Genomic DNA, 20,210 nt, shown 5'->3' on the forward strand with positions numbered 1-20,210 from the left:
GACCGGGAGACCCCTTCTCAGCACAGATCACTGTCTTAAGTTTCTTTTCTTCCTTTGGTATACTCCTCTCTCTCAAAAGGCAGGCATGTTTTAGGTTTCTTAAGATAGATCATCAGCTCCTGTATCTGAAAGGGGTGACTTCAGATGATATCCACTTACCTCTAGGAGACTTGTTGACTGCCAGGCAGACACCATTCCTGGGGACAGCAGATCTCTAAGTACTCTGTGGAGCACTCACTTCCTTGTTCAAGAAGTACTTGGGATTGGAACAACCGGTTCTGAGTGGTTCTCTTTTAAGCACCCTCAGGCTGCTTTCAAGATACAGCCTTTGTATAAAATAATGGTTGTCACAGCAGGTGGAACTGGTGCTGCCTCAAAGTTGGAGCACACACAATATGGGCACAATGAAGAGTAACTTTGCACACCTGTCATCAGCCTTTCTGAAGCAGCAATCAAGGACAGACACAGAGACAGGCCTGGCTTAGAAAGATCCTCAGCTTGAACAACAGATACTGCAGTCCCACCCTTCATCCCTGCCAGCCTTAAAATGATAGTGCTCAGGAAGAACTAATCAAAAGCACCTTACCAATGATGCCGCAGAGATATGGCTGCTAATTTGTCATCACAATAAAGACCTGAATATGACAATATCACTTTTACGGTTTGAAGTGTTGCATGAATACTTTGCCTCTGAGTTTAGCCTGACTGCTCTGTTCCAAGGAATCCAAGGGTTGTGCACAGGTTTATTTTTTGGTTTGCTTGTGACTTCAAGCTGACACGGATTGTAGTTGCTGCTTGAGCAGGGTTTCAGTCCTTAAACCTGTAACCCAATGACAGTTTTCACCACGCCAGTGATCTTGATGGTCAGGCTTTAGTGCTTCATTCAAAAGTGCAAGAAGTCATTTTCAGACAGATAGGCACTGGTCAATGTAAAAAGTAGATGAAGTATAGATTTATCCTTTACCACTCCTGATTTTGGCATCCTTGCATCTTCTTGGCTGCCCATCCAATGACATTTAGGAACTTTTAGCACAAAGGGTGATATCAATGGCTCTTCAAGAGGACCAAGAGCAAGGGATTTGAATCAAAGCCTATCTACTTCAGAAGAGCTGTGTGGGGATCATGTTTAACTTTTAAAATGAAGGTGGTAAATTGCTTTGTAGTACAAATAATTTAAAAATTTGCAAGATTCCTTGCACAAAATTCCATCTCAGCTTCTTGGTATCTTGTACTTGGAGCACACCTGTCTCCATGTTTTAGTTAAATGGGAGAAACAGAGGTTCCCATGATTTGCTAATCTGCCATATCATTTTCATTATAATATCCCTTCTTTCAGTCTGAATAAACACATTGGGAATTTCTTTCTTTGTTTGATAAACAACTTTATTGATTTTAATTGATGTCAACAAAGTAGAGGGCACATCTGTATCAAGACAAAAGGATGATGGACGGAGTGCTGAACAATGCAAACACTCACCCCCAGTCACAGATCTGGGTTTAATCCATTGTTCTTTTGCTCACCATGCCACCCCATTTTGGACCCAGCCATATGCAAATCATTCTTGACCCTGTTCCTCGTGGGAACAGTCCAGCCAGAACATCCAAGCCAGGTCCTCCCTGGACCAGAAACAAGCATCCTGGGACCGGTTTCAGGGTATCACCCTTCATCAGCCAGGCTAGCTTGAATCCAGTGGACAGTGAGCAAGGTCCCCACATCTGGGTATACCCTTCCCATTTAGGGCAACTTTAGCAACATAAAAGGATGATGGACGGAGTAATGAATAATGCAAACACTCACCCCCATTCACAGATCTGGGTTTAATCCATTGTTCTTTTGCTCACCATGCCACCCCAGTTTGCACCCAGCCAAATGCAAATCAGTCTTGATCCTGTTCCTCATGGGAACGGCCCAGCCCGAACTGCCAAGTCAGGTCCTCCCTGGACTGAAACAGGCATCCTGGGACCGGTTTCAGAGTATCTGTATCAAGAACAGCATCACTACGACTATAATTTACATACAAAACGGTAAGCAAATAGCACCAGTGATGACCTGACTGTGAGGCAGCAAGTCTGTATACCTGCCAACATACCCCTTACAAGAAGATGTCAGATGTCCCCCACCACTTGACTCATATTTTGTCATATTTTGCTGGGCAGCCCTGTGCCTCGTACACTGGTTTCTCCTGCTGGGCACACCAATCCACCCCCGTTGCCAATGGGTCAATGTGGGAGGCTCACCACCTAGATGCTATATCCCATTTCGCCACCACAGTGGCTGTGCTCAGTCAGTTCGTGTTCCACTCACACCCTCACTCACCCCCAACAACAGCAACAGCAGGGAAAGTTCCACCTCCCATCCCAGTACCCCTGAGAGTTCTGCAACAATGGCCTCCCTGTATTGCTTTATGACAGGGCATGACCAGACCATGTGGTAGACGTCTGAGGGGTCTGAGGACATCGTGAACAAGTAGGGTTCACCAGGAGTCCCTCTTTAAAAGACGCTCAGGAGTGAGGCATATTTTTAAAAGAATAAGAGTCTTACTCCATAGAAAACAATGGATATGAGTAATCCGTGTTTGCACCCAGTTTTACTAACACTGTTGTGGCCAATTTGTGTCCAGTCCTACTTCACTCGCAGTTTACAAGGTACAACCTGGAGGAAAGCACATGTGCAAAACACTGTGTTAGAATGAATAGTAAAGACCATTTCTGCATGTTATTTGTAAAGATGTGTGGGCGGGTAAATCTACCACAAGTTAGAGCTTTGATGGTAATGAACACTATGGGCCTGATTTCGATGTTGCCGGCGTTACCGCCAAGCCGCAGCAGTGGTTCTGCCCACCATATTTAGATGTTACAGTGTTGCAGGCGCTGTACTGGAGGCAGTTCACTGACGGTGGGAGATAGCAGCGGGTCTTAATGGACTTCATACAATGGCAGCAGCTATGGAAGTGAGGTAAGTGACACACACACGCTTTCCTTTAGCCATATGTGAACCCTGCACTACACACTACATAACACAACACATATGCATATTTATCCATTGCCGGTCTAGCACAACACAGCCAGTACATGATGAAAACACTAATTGACACACATCCATGACACAACATACACACACCATTGGCACTGCACCCACACACCACACAACCACAACAAGCAACACAACTACACACTCAGCTACACAAATACACTCACATCACACCCACACCTCACCCTACCAATCTCATCCCAAATACACATACACATACTGATTCATACACACAACTCGCAGCACAACATGACAGATACAGGTCCCCTGGCTATATGAACATGGACACAGTTGACAGGTGTGAATGTACGTCATTGTGGTGCCAGCATTCATTTGCCAATGAATAGTGGCATCATAATGACTGTTGTGTATGTGTGGTGTATGTGTTGTGTACCTGTGTGTCCCCACCTGTGCCTGACCCACTTTTGTCCCTGACATATGCCTATCACAGTGATTAAAAAAATTACTGTGACATGTATATGCCTGCACCCCCACCTCTGATGCAGTGCCCACCCAACATACCCTAGCAATGCGGTGTCCCTACCTTGTAGTCCATTGACGGGAGAAGGGTGTTTTCTATGTGGGTCAGTGGTAGCAGGGAGGGCAGGTGTTGTCCAATTATGGCCAGTCAAAGATGGGGGGGTAAGTGGTAAAATGGTGAGTTTTCACCCCCATCCCACGCCAATTCACCAACTAAGGAGTGGCACCACTTTTAAACACATCTAAATCAGCACGAAGGAGTGGCACCACTTTTAAACACATCTAAATCAGCACGATGGGAAAGCTGGCTGCGTTCCCGCCGGCATATCCTTTTCCCTTTCACCCCGTTGGCGCGGTCGATGTTTCTTGGCGGAGGCGGTGGTTCAAATTCAGTCTTTCGTCTATGGGATCGTCAACATCTAAATACAGTGTGCAGGCTGTCGCAGCGGTGAATGGGTTTACCGTTAAAAAGCTGATGGCGAGAGTGTTACTGCCAACATCTAAACCAGGCCTTATTTGGTTTTTTTTTTTTTTAAATTACAGTGTCACCACGTTACATTATGTTGTTGCATCACTTTGCTTTGTATGGTTCCGATACACAACTTTACTTTTCCTAACCATATTGTCCCGATCCTCTGTCACTTTCTCCACCTTTATGTCAAATCTCCATGGGAAAAACTGGTATTTCTCTTCCCATGTTTTGTAGGTGTCTCCAGCATCTACTGAACTCAGTATGGTAGTGCCCACAGCAGGGATTTTTGGATCTCAGTTGTCTAATATAATCATTAAATAACCCCTGCCATTGGACGTATGGACCTTTGTCAGTCGACAAGCAGAGATTATAAGGAACAATCATTTACATCAAACACCATAAACAGTGAAATACAAATGGGGCTTCACAAGAACTGATATGGTGTGAATTTAAAGGTTTTCATTAAAAAAATAATTTAAATCAATGTATAAATTTAGTAAGCATTAAGGCCTTGATTTAAACTTTTTGACGCAAACCTGAGTTAGCGCAGGTTTGCGTAAAAAAGTATACCGCCGGCTAGCACCATACCTGGGCGCCAGTCGGGTATCATATTTAAGCTATGACGCTAGCCGGTGGTAAGGCCCAGTTAGCGTCAAAATTATTGATGCTAACTGGGTGGGGGAGGCGTAGGGTTAAACTGGAGAATGTGTGTGAAAGAATGGCGCTAGTCAGGTTAGTCTAAAAACAAATTACTCTAACCTGATTGGCATTATTATTTCCACAAACAATCCCCCTGGACATGCCTCCTGTCTAAGTAAAGACAGAAGTGATTCCCCGCAGCCCAATGGCCATGCCCAGGGGACTTAAGTCATTGGGCACAGCGCCAGGTAGGGGGGCCCAAGTTAGGCCCCCCCTATGGCACTTTCCAAAAAAATGAAAATACTTACCCGGACTGACCTGGGATGGGTCCCCCATCCTTAGGTGTCCTCCAGGTGTGGGTGCGGGTGGGTGGGGGTGTCCCTGGGGGCAGGGAAGGACACCTGTGGGCTGTTTCCATGGTCTCTGACCATAGAAATGAACCCACAGGTCCCTTAACGCCTGCCCTGACCCAGGCGTTAAATATTGGTACAAAGCAGGCTTAGCGCCATTATTTAAGGCCCTCCACCTCCTGTGCGTGATTTTTGCACAGGAGGATAAATAAGGCACATGGGCCTTAGAGTCATTTTTTGGCCAGGAACGGCTACCTTGTATCTCATTGACGCAAAGTAGTTTTCCGCAGGCCAAAAATTACTTTAACTCCAATATTTTGGCGCTAGACATGTCTAGCACCAAAATATAAATATGGACTTACGTTTGCATCGGATTTACGTAATAAAAAAGTAACGCAAATACGTCACAAACAGAGTATAATTATGCCCCTAAATGTAGTCATTGTTATTACAGATACAAATAATCCTTTAGTCAACATTTCCTGGCCAGATAAAATAACATATTAGTAAGAATTACAATGAAAATAGATAAAATACAGTCAGTGTATTCCATGAAGGATAATCCTATTCTGAATGAATGAGGTTTTAGGTAATTTTCTTCAAAAGGCAAAGTAAGGTTCAGAAATCCAAATCAAGGGTTCTGATGGAATAAAAATGCACAGATATGAAGTCTTAGCACTCAAGCAATGGAAATTTGCAAGAGCTGGAAAGTATTCTCAGCTTTAAGTCAGCAGGCATTCATAAGATTTACATACCAAGTTCTGCAGCAAGCTCCCCATAATTAGAGCCTGATTTAGAGTTTGGCGGATTGGTTATTCCGTCACAAATGTGACTGAAATTCTGTCCTTCGTATTTTGATTCCTATTGGCCAAAACAGGATTGTAATATGGCGGACGGGAAATCCTTCATGTTTGTGATGGAGTAAATCCATCTGCCATATTCTAAATCAGACCCTTAGTTTCTGGGTGAGAAATGGAAGCTCTTTGCATGAAGAAGGCCTCTCTTGGAAGGGCGCCGAACGGGGCTTGCTCCTGACTAATCTAAGGAGCATGCACTAATATAGTTCTACCAAAGCATCATTAGCAACAAATCTTAAATTCCACACTGCCACCAACCAATCAATTTCCAGCAAACCCTGGGAGCAGGTAAACTCCTTAGTTTCTCATGTCTTTAAAATGCACTATGGAAGTATGTCCTTGGTTTGTCACATTTGATCAAATCTTGTGGCTCAGACAGTTCTTCCAACAAGTCTTGTTTCCTGTCTTCTCCTCTCCTCCCAGTGAGCATCTCAGTAACAGTTGTCTAGTACATATCAAATGTCTATTCAGTAGCTAAAAGAAGGACTCTGGAAAATTCCAGCATGTGCAGTGAAAAGCGAAAAACATTATGCAAAACGACAGCTTATTGTGAAAACAGATCTCTTAAACCTAACGAACAATGTTGACATTTAACATGGCATCAGTAGTCAGGCTAACTTAAATCAATACATTATGTTCATTCACTTGTGTTTGCTTATAATGCTTGAATATGATTACCTTACAAATCTTTGCCTTAATATGTGTGTGTTATTCGGCTTTGAAGTTAACACTTTTTAGTTCAATGTGTTTAGTTTGCAAAATGAGGAAATTCGCTCTATCTATAGTAGAAAGATATAATCTGATTTTGCAACCGCAGTTGTTTGTTGAAGCAACAGCAACACATTGTCTCTGTCTTTTGAGAAGTGCCAAAAGGTTACACAGTACCAGTTAGTTGATTCATATTATGTTGTAACTACAATAATGTGTAAACTTTAGGGCATGTTCACAAGAAAGTGACGCATTGGTCCTGATGCGCCACTTTTCTTGCATCGCCCCTGCCCCACCAAACAACACCGTGGTTGCACCATATTTACATTACGGTGCACCATAGCAGTTGTTAGGACAATAGCATCAACATTTTTGATGCTATTGTGACGCTTTGCTGAACTAGCATCAAACTATTTGACGCTAGTGCAGCAAAGCACAAGGAGAACCATTAATTAAAATGGGCGCATCATTTTAATTCCTGCTCTGAGCAAGCGTTAAAAATAATGGAAAAAATGGTGCAGTGAAATGCTGTAAAATTCACAGTGCCAGTTGTTTGGGCCTCCCTGCGTTGGAACACCCCCTTGCATGCATTATGCCTGACGCAGGCATAATGTGTCGCGAGGGGTTGCAAAGTGGTGCAATGCAAGTATTGTGCCACTTTGTAAATATGGCACGGGGTAAAAGTCACCTTAGCATTAAAAGAAATGACACTATCGATGCGCAAGGTGGTGCTGGGAGCTTGTAAATATGTCCCTTTGTGTGTATAGGTCATTGCATGAAACTGCAACATGCCTGCTTCCAACACTGCTGTTTTCACTGCTTATGCTGATTTTCTTATTTGTGTGTTGTGAACAATGTGGCTCGTTTAACTTCATTAGTGACTACATTTATATTTCCTTCTTTTGTAGAAGCTAAGGTGTTCAAGCCTCGAGTCTGAAGTCATAAGTTACGTTGAAGAACTGTACTCTGATAATTCGGACCATATTGAAGACCACAAAGTGACTTTGATGCTGAAAAAGTAACTCCTTGGATTTGTGGAGGCCTGTGGCTTCTGCTGTCGTGCATGCCTGATGTCCCTTTAATAATGGTGGGCTCCAAATTGGAGCTATGTAATCTTGTTTTGATCACAGTGTGTTATAAAGCGCTTGCTACTATGTTGCTATAACTTTTAACAAATTAAATTACTGATTTTACTATTATCACCTCAATGGCACCAATTAAAAGGGTGAGGTGGGTATACCAAACACCAGGATCCTAACATGGAGCAACAGGCTGAATACATGTTTCTGTAGCAGATGCATCTTCTCATATGGCCTGTCTATGCTCTGTATTGATGCTCCAGTGAAAGTTTTTATGATGGTCCATGTTGTTGCAGATCTTCTTTTGTTTCTGCCACTTGTGATTCAAGTGGAAGAGGAAGCAACACCGGTCTGCTTGTTACTGCAGAATTGTGAACACAGACCCTACACCTTTACCAATGCGTTGTTCTACCTCAAACTGGGGTCCCCAGTTTCTGCCCCATTCATCTCCTGCCACTTTTTTACCGGAAATCTGTTTATTAAAGTTTCACCATTAAATAAGACATAACATGGTTTCAGACTCATTTCCACATAGCTTATACAGAGCATCTCACAGTAGCAATCAGCACAATAGGAATGTAGTAATGTTGGATTAGGGGAAGCTGTTGTGGAACACATTACAGGTGTGAGCAACCAGCAAGTGTACATGTCTCAGAACAATTAACAACAAAACTTAAAAAATAACAAGTACCAGTTCAGAGTGCTCCCACTGAAGGATCAATCCCATTATGTTCCATCTGAGGGGCGGGAGTCAAACCATCCCAAGGGTTGAGCAGCAGGTAAAAGTCCAGTACAATAGTTAAAGTGACATTGAAGAATGATCCTCCTTTTCAAAGAGTTGTAGTGCTTTGAGCGTGGGCTGGCTGAAGCAGGCGTGCTCAGTTTGGGAGTGATATTTAATCAACGGCTACCAGACACGTGTGAACATTATATCAGTGTGAGCCACATTATGAGACAACTGCTTAATTGCCAGCATATTCCAGAGCCGCGTGAACCAGAAGGCTGTAGGAGTGACTGGGTTTCTTCCATGCATGGGCTATGAGCTGATTTATAACACCTAACATCTGATTAATAAGCCGCCAGTCTGCATATCCTCATGAGTAGAGGGACGTATGCCTAGTTTGACAGTGAGATAGGATGCAGGAATTGGAAATCCTATGGTGTGTTTTATATGCCCCAGAATCTCCTTCCAATATGTGGTGATAAGAGAGCTAGATCACCATATGTGGTGAAAGTCGCCCAGTGCCAGTCCAAATCGCCAGCAGGTAGCCAGTATCGTGGGGGAAATTGCATGTAGGTGTGCTGGGTATTGTACCTTTTCACCGTAACTTTATAAGCTATCTCTCATTGGGGGATACTATTGCACACCTTAGATATGTTGCATGTATAGCGTTTCCCATTATTTTTGCGCGATACCCTCAGTGGTACTAGAGTGCCATTGCGTTTGGTATAGATTGATGCAGGAGGGTGTTGAGTGTTGGATGACTTGGTAAGTGCCCTTTGAGCCTTTGAAAGCCCTGACTAGGTTCTTAAAGGGTGCGAAAGCCTGTGTGGCTCCATTAGCATCAGTGGTGGTCAGTAGTTTTAGGAAGGAGTGGGTGGACAGGACACACATACACACACACACGCGCGCACGCACACACATCCATTCACAAGACTCATTACCAAATATTCAAACATACATGCATGCACACACCAAAATTCATAAAAAAAAAAAAACACACATACCTGCAACTCGACCTCGGATGTCCCAGGAAGGTTGGGACTGATGCCTTTCCCCAAGCTTATCACAGAGTGGGATGGGGTCAGTGAGCCGGCTGACCCCACTCTTTGACGAGTTGTCAGTGATAGCCACTTGGCCCTGGACACTACAGGGGTTAAACCTAAAGAGCCCAGGTATGAGGCCATCACTGACACTCTCCCTCATCAGGAGGGGGAGGTCCCCAACGACCTCTGCTGAGGAGGTCATTCCCACAGGAGCTGTGATCTCCTCAGTCCAGCAAAGTTCATTTGATTTGATAGTGCCACCTAGAAAGAGGTCATGCAGAGTTCTACACTTGTCAGATTCCCAGTTGCAAAATGTGTGGGAGTGGAGTGGGGGTTATCCCGTCCGCTGAAATCTAAATACTATTGTTTTCTATGGTATTTAGATTTTGGTGGACGGAATATCCGTCACTGTTGTGATGGAATAACCCCTCTTCCAAAATCTAAATCAAGCCCTAAGCCTCTCAAAAGACAACAGGCCACTGCACAGTCCATATGAAACCAGTGTTTGTTGCTTTTGTGAATGACCCCTTCAGAAGTAAAGCAGAGAAGAGCCGCCCAGAAGCATTCAAGTAGGTTAGAGCAGTCCAGTTCCCCACTATCCCTAAAAAACACTGGCAAAGAGTGGGGAATTTGGGGTCATTTGCCCCTAGACAAAAGTGCGTAGATCCTGTTGGAGGTTTATGACGTCATCGGAGGGGATGGCTGTGGGTAGGGTTTGGAAAAGTAAAGTATTCTGGAGAGGCCAATAATTTTCATAACATTCATAGGAGCCAACCATGAGATGTGTAATGGCTTCCTGCGACAGAGATGTATCACTTGTATTCTTGGCAATGGGCTTGTGTCCATGGATGCAATGTGGATGTTAGGTTAAGTATTATATGGAGTGTGTTACCCATTGGAACGGGGCTAGAAATTTGTAAGGCTGGCAGGTCCTATCCTGTCGCTGTATGGTAAAGTTCACTACATTAGATTTTGTCATGTTCACTTTAAAATCCAGCACCGTTTCAAAAGCAGCAAGGTAGTGGACAGCTGTGGGTAAAGAGGTAGCAGGATGAATCAGAGTAAGTAGCAGGTCATCCACAAAGAGCCTGCTTTTGTGGGACTGCCCATCAAAAGGAATACCAGTGATGACCGCAGTATGGTGGATGGTGATGGCTGAAGGTTTGACCACTAGCGGGAAAAGCAGGGGTGATAGCGTTCACCAATGGTGGGTGCTCCTGAAGAGTGTGATGAGCTTTGTGGGCTGCCCGTTAAGACAGATGGAGGCTGGTGGGCCTACATGTGATGGCATAATTTTGGCTATCATTCCAGGGTCTAGTTCATTCGTGCCCAGGGCGGCATGAAGAAAGGTCCAGCTTATTCTGTCAGATGCTTTCTCTGCATCCATTGACATAAGGCAAGCTGGGACATTGTGATGATGGGACTTTTCAACCAGGTGATCAATCCAGTGCACATGATCGGCACTCAGCCTATTACTAATGAATCCAACCTGGTCTGGGTCAATAAGACCGGGAATGTGTAATTTAAGCCTGTTAGCCAAGAGTTTTGTGAAGATCGTGGCATCTGAGTTTAGGCTTGCTATGGAGCAATATGATGAGCATGGTGTATGGTCCTTGCCTGGCTTGGGTATAAGGATAATTTAATCAGCGGCCATGGTGGGAGTGAGGCTAGTGTCCTGGTTGAATGAACTGTACGGTGTAAGCATGTGATCCTGGAGGTCGGATAGGAACGTGCTGTAAAAGATGACAGGAAGACCATCAGGTCCCAGAGTCTTTCCAATGGGCAGCTCCTTGAGGGCCCTGTAGAGCTCTATTAGCGAGATGGGGACATCAAGGAGTCTGGCATGATGAGGGTCAATGGAAACCCAATCGCATTCGCCCAAATAGTCGTCAATCAGGGCCTGAGGGTTCTCGTCCCATGAGTAAAGTATTTGGTAATAGTCGTGGAAAGCTTGTTACTTGTCCCTTTCAGTAGTCACCCAGGACGTGTCTCCCGTCTGGATTATAGAGCTGTGGGTGTTTTTGCATTAGTGGAGCATTTTGCGAGCAATAAGCCAACCTTGTCACCACCCTATTAGTATTTCTGTTTCAGATTTAAGAGGTTGTGCTCTGCTCTATTAGTTTTGTGAGTTTGTAATTGTCCCCGCAGGATTGCAAGCTGATATTTGTTGCATATTGTTGGAGCAGTCTGGTCAAGTCGTCCGAGGGCTTTAATTTCTGCTGTGAAACTTGCCTCCATCAGTCAGGATTCCCCTGCTCTGGCTGTAGAGATGGTTGAAATTACACCCCTGATTGAGGCTTTTAACTCATCTCAGAGCATATGGGTGGGGTGTATCTGGAAGGGCATCTAGCTCAAAATATTCTACAATTGCATTTTGGATCTCTTTCATATTTATGGACTCTCTGAGGAGTAGTGGTTGAGAAGTGCCATCACAGGTGGCCCAGTCGGGAGGACATGCTATGGACCTAGCCCAATTCCACATGTGTATGATCAGAACTTGAAATGTCAGAGATGGCAACCGATTCAAAGTCACGGAGCAAGGAATGTTTGAGGAGCACATAATCAATACGGAAGTAGGAGGTATGGACATGGGAGCTGTAGCGTACATAGGGGAAAGTTGCGGAAGACAATGTGATGCAAAAGGGTTAACTAGCTTAGGCAGTTTTGATGAGTGGAAATGCATGCAAGCACAGAACCCGTGCACAGTGTTGAACTTGTGAAGCTTGTTTTATTTAACATTCTACAGTGTTCTACAGATGTTCAAGACAGCCTGCTTATCGTATTAGGCTGCACTAAGTGTATGACGCTTGTTTTCTAACATTCTTAGAGCATTGTTATCTTATTTACCACATACCATTGAGGCTGAACTGATACCAAGAGAACTTGGGAATAAGATTGATGGGTACCAGAAAGAATGGAATGGTAAGCACTGATAATGCCAGAAGAGAGAAGAGAAGAGAATATTGTAGAACAGTGGTTCCCAACCTGTGGTCCTGGGACCAAGGGGGGTCCGCAAAGCCTTCTCAGGGGGTCCGCGACTGCTTAGAAAATAAAAAAATCTTAACAAATATTGACAAATTAGGTCCCCAGCTTCCAGGAATGACTCAGGCGGGGGTCCCTGGATTCCAATGATGATTCAGTGGGGGTCCCTGGGTTCCATTAATGGTAAAGTGGGGGTCCACAGAAATCAAAAGGTTGGGAACCACTGTTGTAGAATATTGCGAAGGTCAGCTTTCAGTGTATAAAAAGGCTCAGGTGTCAAAGCTTGGTGAAGCCCAGTGTTCAGAACTGCTGTTGCCCTGCAAGCCACCCCCTGTCACCGTGTCCAAAGAAGGGAGAGTAGAATAATCAAAAAGGGCTTCCTGGTGATCAGATAAGTTTCAGGGGAGAGGGGCCAGATTCTCGTGCTTTATCCTGATCTATATAATCGATACACAGTTTTAGATTCAATACATTGTGATTGATTACTGTTACTTTCTCATGTTATCGTTGTGCTAGCACTGTGCCATAAATACGCATGCAACTGTTCTGCATTCATTATTGAAACTAGTGCTGTTTATGCAACCATTCTGTTGGTATTTCAGTCATATTCCTTCTTCCCTCTCTGATCTTCTGCATTACAATTGATTCCAGACCATGTGTTTTACTACCATTGAGCTAATAGTGTACTGTACACCTGATTGTGACCATTGGGTTCAGTATATAGAGTAAAAGGTTGGATTCTCCTATGTTGGTCTAACTGATAGATTTGCCTTTGTGCCTTAATTCACTGCATCAAGACAGATTACAACATCTTCCTCTAACCATGCTGCTGATGTAAACATAAGTAGATTTATGCAACCCATCTGCTGTTTGACCCTCATTGCCAGTATATGTGCTTGTGCTAGCGTTTCATTAAAGTTACATTGCATTAACCACGTGTGCGTTGCTCCTCACTGAGTGTCCTTTTTTATGTGTATCTGATTAATAACACTTGGATTGGTTGCCAGCAGCCAGTCCAAGACTAGAAAGAATAATCTCATGAGTCAAGATGTCCACAACCCCAAGTGTCCCTAGTCCAAGCTCCATGAGCTCTCGTTCAAGTTGGACAGACTAGGCGCTAGTGCCTTGTACGATGCTGCGTTGTGTTCTAAGTCTATGTACATTACAAGGTGAAGGTCGTCACCCATAATGATGTCTCTCTTTACATCAACCAGCTGTCCTCTGAGTGTACCCTGTATGTAGGAATTTTGTGCTTGACTTGAGGCATAAATGTTGAGCAGGGTTAAAGTGCGGGTGACCCTTCCGATGTGCATTTTCACAAAGCACCCTGCTTCATCCTTGGTGACCTTCAGAATCTTAGAGCAGGTACCAACTTTGCTCACAATAGCTACTACTGGGGACTTGGTAAGGGCATAGGCCCAAATGTGTTGGGAATATTTTGTGTGTGTCATAGGGTGACAATCTCCCCCTAGGAGGTGCGTTTCCTCGAGGAAGATAACATCAGGGTCACGTTGGTAAAGGCAACACCAGACTTGCTTATACTTGTTGGCATGGAGGAGATCCAGTCTCGCCTTGAGTTTCTCTGTTAACCCAATTTGCCTAATTTGGATGCGAATGAGAAAGTTATTTAGATTAACTGAATGATCGAGGCCGCTATGGTTAAAGAATAATTTACCCTAGCAACGTTAAAATAGTCAGAGATATTTTGAAATATATAAAACTTGCAGTGACACCATATTTCTATATTTACAAATGCCACTGAGAAATATTTTACTCTGATTCTTACCATTGGTTATATATATATATATATACATATATATTTATATACATATACACACACACACACATATTTGTCTAAATATATATATATATAATATATATATATATATATATATATATATATATACACATTTATATGCAACTTGATAGTGCTGTTGTAAAATAACAATGATGGATTACGTGGTAAGTGCGACAAATATATAATTATGCAAAAACGCTGCGGCTGCATCATAGCATAATTGCAGTGGCCCTGACAATAGTTTATTTCAAACAATTCCAGCCTACAATGCATATGTGTTACAACTGATTGTAAGCCAAAGAATGTTTTTCAACCACATTTTTGATTGTATCTGAACATTGGAGGTCTTAACAGCTTGATGTTCAAAGACTTTATTCCATTACCCATCGTTTAATCTTAAAGCCATTGCGGTAATCTCTTGTTTCTGTGACGTTTTGAACTATGTATGGGTCTGTGAAGACCATTCTAAATTTGTTGCAAATGACTTAGCAAGCACTGGTACTAACATTCAGGAGCAAATATATATTCCCCCCTACAGGTTATCATGTTTCAACACCCATAGTGGGTCATAGTCTTGCCCCTCCTTGTTTTCTTGCTACCCACGGAGGAGTTTGACATTCATAAACTTCGTGGCTGCCCAGTGGGATCTCACTATGGGCGATTTTGAGTTTGACAATGGGATACTCAGTCACACGTGTGACGGATATCCCGTCTGCCTTATTACCGATGCATTATATCCTATTCACCTGTAATACGGCAAACAACATATCCATCACTTTTGTGATGACATACCCCTTCTGCCACACTCTAAATCAGGCCCTATAATCATTGTCTAGCCGGTCAATTACTCAATTTCTCTTAAAAGAGTTAGGCTACGAATTAATGGCTCTCTTATAGAATCTTGTTCAAGTTCTTAAGTTCAGCCATTATTATGCCCGTATTGAAGACATCAGCAGAAGACACCACAAACGTTTGCAGTCTTTGGTGGCAAAACAACTTTAAGCTATTACAGAGACAAATAACATATGTTTTCTGTCCGGAATGTGTCCTAATATAAACACTTAACAAATAGTGTCATCTGCCGTGGTTGTTTTAAGGTTGGACAGCAACCTGAGGCCCACTCTTAATTTCAAATGTCAATTCGTTTGCAATTTAGCATTGTACAGTTGCACCTCTACAATGTTAAGTGAATTTGCAATATATGTTGCACTTTGCGAGCCCCTCTACACATTTTTGGCAAACTTATTAATTGGGTCACATGATTGTGACGGACATGTTGTTGATCACCCTCGCCAGAAGCACCTCTCAAGCTCTGAAAACCAAATACCTCGCGTTGCTTATTTATTTTATTTCTGACCATTTGCATGACGTCATTCAACTTTACTTTTAAACAAATTTGGATAGCATCATCTCCGTCAAAATTCCGTTGTTTATAAAAGATCCAGTGCTGGTTCTCAGTAAATACTCTTATGATAATCCCAGACTAAATAAGAAATTGACAAATTTCATGTTTTTTGGAACGCTAGCAACACCTTCTTGTTGGTAAGGGGCCCCCTCTGCTACAAAGGATTGTGGGTATAACTCTGAAGAAAGAAATGACCCAGACCTTATAGGTTATGTATACTGCTGAGGTATGAATATATACGGAATGTGTTTTGAAAAAATTATGTAAGCTTGGTTTTGAATCAGTGCACACTCGGGTATTATCCATGATTATGGTATGAATTTTTGAAGATGTAAGAAAAATATCTTTTTTGAGAACACGTGTGTAGGAAGCTGGCTCTGTATTACCTATATCAAAATGAGATGTAGTGTGCACAGAGTCCAGGGGTTCTCCAGAGGCTTGACAGAGGCTGAAATAGATAATACTAGTGCTCTATTTGTGGTAGTGTGGTCGAGCAGTTAGGCTTATTAGCGGGTAGTGTTAAGCATTTGTTGTACACACACGAGCAATAAGTGAAAACACACACTCAATGACTTAAGTCAAGACTAATAGGATTTTATATAGAAAAATATGTTTGTTAATTTATTTCTAGAACCAAAAGATTCAGTCTGCAGGTAAGTACATAAATTGAAAGGTACTTTGCATATATATGTTCAGGACTTTGAATAGATTCGACAATGTATACAGTTTTTCTCAAAAGGGCAAAAAGATATTTTAAAAGTGGACACTGCATTTTTCAACAGTTCCTGGGGGAAGAAAAGATAGTACAGTTTTGGAGGTAAGTATACAACTTACAGTTCTTATCTCCGGTGTGTAGGTAGTCTGTCGTTGGGGGTTCAAGTTAACCCCAAACACCCACCATCAGCAACACAGGGCAGTCAGGTTCAGAGGTCAAAGAGGCACCAAATTAATGGGGGCTCCTATGTAGACAGGGGGCACTCAGAACTTGGTCTGCTGGCAAGCAAGTACCTGCGGTTTCGGAGGGCAGACCGAGGGGTTCAAGAGAGCACTGGAGGGGCCCCAAGTAGGCACCAAACACGCACCCTCAGCGGCACTAGGGCGGCCGGGTGCAAACAGGGCATCGGGTTTTCAATGCAACTTCATGAGGGGACCCCGGGGGTCACTCTGAGGCTACAGACGAGGTCCAGGGGGCTTCTCAGGCAAACCACCAGCTGGGCAGGGAGGAGGGCCACCTGCTGGTCGCTACTGCACTGGGGGTCGGTTTCTCCAAGGCCTGGGGGCTGCTGGTGCAGTGGTTCTTCAGGCATCGTTTTCTTTGCCCGGAGCTCACGGTCAGGGGGGTCCTCAGGATTCCCTCTGCAGGCGTTGTCGTGGAGGGTGCGAGGGGTCAACCCAGGGTGGGATCTTGCTCACACTCGCCTGGGGACCCTTCCTTGCTGGGTGGACCACCTGGACACGGGCCGTGGGCATCCGGTGCACAGGGGTCAGGACTCATGCACCTGGAGTGAGGTGGGAGTACTTAGTTGTAGGTTTCTTCAGACGGAACTGCTGTCCTTGTGAGTTCTTGGTCCTTTTGGGTACAGGACAGTCCTCTGGCATTGACAGAGGTCGCTGGGCCTGCTGGATGCGTCACTGGTCGTTTTGCAGGTTCTCCGAAGCAGGAGACAGGCCGGTAGGGCTGGGGCCAAAGCAGTTGTTGTCTTCCTTCTTCTCTGCTGGGGGTTTCAGCTTAGCAGTCCTTCTTCTTCTTGTAGGTTGCCAGGAATCTGGTGAGCTGGGTTCAGGGAGGCCCTTAAATCCTAGATTTAGGGGCGTTTTAGGGGTCAGAGGGCTGTAGCCAATGACTCTGTCCCTGAGAGTGGCTACACCCTCCTTGTGTCCACTCCCTTTGATAAGGGGGGCACACTCCTATCCCTATTGGTCCATGTCCTCCAAACTAAGGTGGAGGATTCTGCAGGGAGGGGGTCACCTCAGCTCTGGACACCTTAGGGGTGGTCCTGGCTAGGGTGGTCACTCCTCCCTGTTTTTCCTTATTTTCCCACCGGACTAGCCACCAAAAGTGGGGCTTTGTCTGGGGGGCGGGCATCTCCACTAGCTGTAACCCGAGGCTTGAGCCTTTGAGGCTCACCGCTGGGTGTTACAGTTCGTGCAGGGGGGAGTGTGAAGCATCTCCACCCAGGAAAGGCTTTGTTTCTGACCACAGATTGCACAGAGGCACTCACCCCATGTGGTCAGAAACTCGTCTGAAAGTGGCAGACTGGCACAGACCGTTCAGTCCTACACTAGCAGTTGGGCTAACATACAGGGGGCATCTCTAAGAAGAGTCCCAAGATGACTGCCAACACTTCCTGGTTGAAGTGTTGGCAGCTAATTGGAGCTCTGCACAAGATATTAAGTATTTGTGAAGCCTTCGTGCCTCCACATATTTATGTTTCTTTTTCTTTTAAAAACTCAAAAACTACTGAACAGATTTACACCAAATAACAGAAGGAACTCTTTGTAGGCCAAGAGCTACCTTCCTGCCAAATTTGGTGTAATTCTGTCCAGTAGTTCGGGCTGTAGTCCAGTCTAAAATCCCTATGGGAATTATAATGGGTAACACACTTTTTTTTAATGCCCCCTTTTTCTCCGCTTGATGGATCACCCCAAAATGTAGATCAAGATTCCCGGGAACAGTTTACAAATAAAATGTTTTAATGATTCTTCTATTGGCGCCAAAGATATAGGCAACTCAAAAAACACTTTTTCAATGGAAACCTGGTCCTAACTATAAATACCTACTGGCAACCGTCAGTAGATTTTCCATATTTATTTGTGTGTGTGTGTATATATATATATATATATATATATATATATATATATATATATATAAGCAATCAGTGCACAGTGATCAGTGCACCCCAGCGGGGGTGCAGCGTGATGTCAGGTGCAACTCCTAACAGCACTAATCTCAGGAAGGAGCCATGCACACTCAGAAGGACTTGAAGGTGACATGAAAGTCATTTAATAAACCAAACACCAGCACCTGCAACACGTTTTGGTCTAAAGGCGTGAACACCTTCAGGTCACCTTCAAGTCCTGCTGAGTGCACGTGATTCATTTTTGCTGAATATAAATATATATAGAAAGATATATATGTCTATATATTTGGCACCTATTGTAATGACTTTGATCTCCTATATAAAAGATTCAGGTGATCTATTGAGGATTTTAACAAATATAAACTGGAGTGATGAATATCTTTTGGTAACAATTGATGTGGTATCTTTATACACATCATTAAAACACGAAATTGGGTTGAAAGCCTGTGAACATTTTTTGAGACAAAGAAGCATTGGAGAGCTAGAACGCTCCAAAGTGATACTTGCTATGATTGAGATGTGTCTCAAAAATAATATATTTATGTTTAATTATGAGATTTTTCAACAGATGTGTGTTACAGCAATGTTTATTTCGATTTCTCCAAATTATGCCAACCTAGTAATGGGCTGGTGGGAAAGAGAAATAGAGTGGTGTAAGACTAATGATTTGTATGTAAAGAAGATTGCATTGTGGGTGAGGTTCATTGATGAACTATTCATTATTTGGCACGGGTCACAAAATGAATTTATGATGTATTTTTCAACTTTGAACAATAATGATGTTGGACTACAATTTACATGTGAGATGAGTAAAAACCCCATACATTTTCTGGATTTGACAATTTATGTTCAAAATGATAATACAGAGACAACATTATATCAGAAGGAAACATCAACAAACAGTGTATTATGGAAAATGTTTTCATCCTAAGCCATTGACAAAAAGTATACCATATGGTAAATTTATAAGAATGCAGAGAAATTGTTCAAGTGAAGAGAAAGTACAAATTAAATTTAAAGAAACTATTCAAAGATTCAAAAGGAGATGTTATGAACAAGGAATTTTAATTAAGAATTTGGAAAGGATGAAAACTGTAACTCGTAATGATGTCTTATTTTTAAAGAATACTAAAAAAGAGGAGACATAAGAAAAGAATAATTTGAGAACGATAATGAATTATAGCAAAGAGAGTGGCATAATAAAAAACATCTTACGTAAACACTGTAATGTGATCTGTAAGGACCGGGATTTAGGTCCAAAAGTGGGTTCTACGAGCTTAATAACATATTGTAATGCGCCATCTATTAAGGACTTTGTGGTGAGGAGTCATTTTTCACAGGAATCTGAACAAAATTGGTTAGTTGAGCAACAAAAAGGATTCACAAGATGTAATAATTGTAAAGCTTGTAAAACTGGTAAATCTATAATGTATAACAATACTGAAATTTAAATTAAGCATAGGATTACCTGCAAATCAAAATATACGGTATATGTAATCAAATGCCATTGTGGTTTAAAATATGTTGGGAGTACCATTTGTAACCGTAAGAAAAGAACTTTGGAACACGTTAGAGCGATTGTACATAATGACTTTACCTATGCAGTTGCAAAACATTTAAAAACACATGAAATGAACAGTTGGAAAATTTTTAGATATTATGGAATAGATCACATTCCAGAACATGAAAGAGTTGGAGACAGGACAAGGAAATTGAGACAACTAGAGTCTAAATATATTATTCAGTTAAAAACTAAGGTACCTTGGGGATTGAATAACGAT

The 20,210-nt window shown here is 43.0% G+C and overlaps 1 protein-coding gene across 1 annotated transcript in view; it reads left to right on the top strand.

Moving 5' to 3' along the window:
* IL5RA (interleukin 5 receptor subunit alpha) overlaps positions 1-13,297 on the top strand; it is a 295,593-nt gene extending 282,296 nt beyond the window's left edge. Inside the window, exon 12 of the mRNA XM_069206360.1 lies at positions 7,446-13,297. Coding sequence (XP_069062461.1) covers positions 7,446-7,559 — 114 coding nt within the window. The 3' untranslated portion in view covers positions 7,560-13,297. The remainder of the gene's footprint in view (positions 1-7,445) is intronic.
* Positions 13,298-20,210: the final 6,913 nt, after the last annotated feature.

This window comes from Pleurodeles waltl, chromosome 9, assembly GCF_031143425.1.
Source record: "Pleurodeles waltl isolate 20211129_DDA chromosome 9, aPleWal1.hap1.20221129, whole genome shotgun sequence".
Classification (NCBI taxonomy): domain Eukaryota; kingdom Metazoa; phylum Chordata; class Amphibia; order Caudata; family Salamandridae; genus Pleurodeles; species Pleurodeles waltl.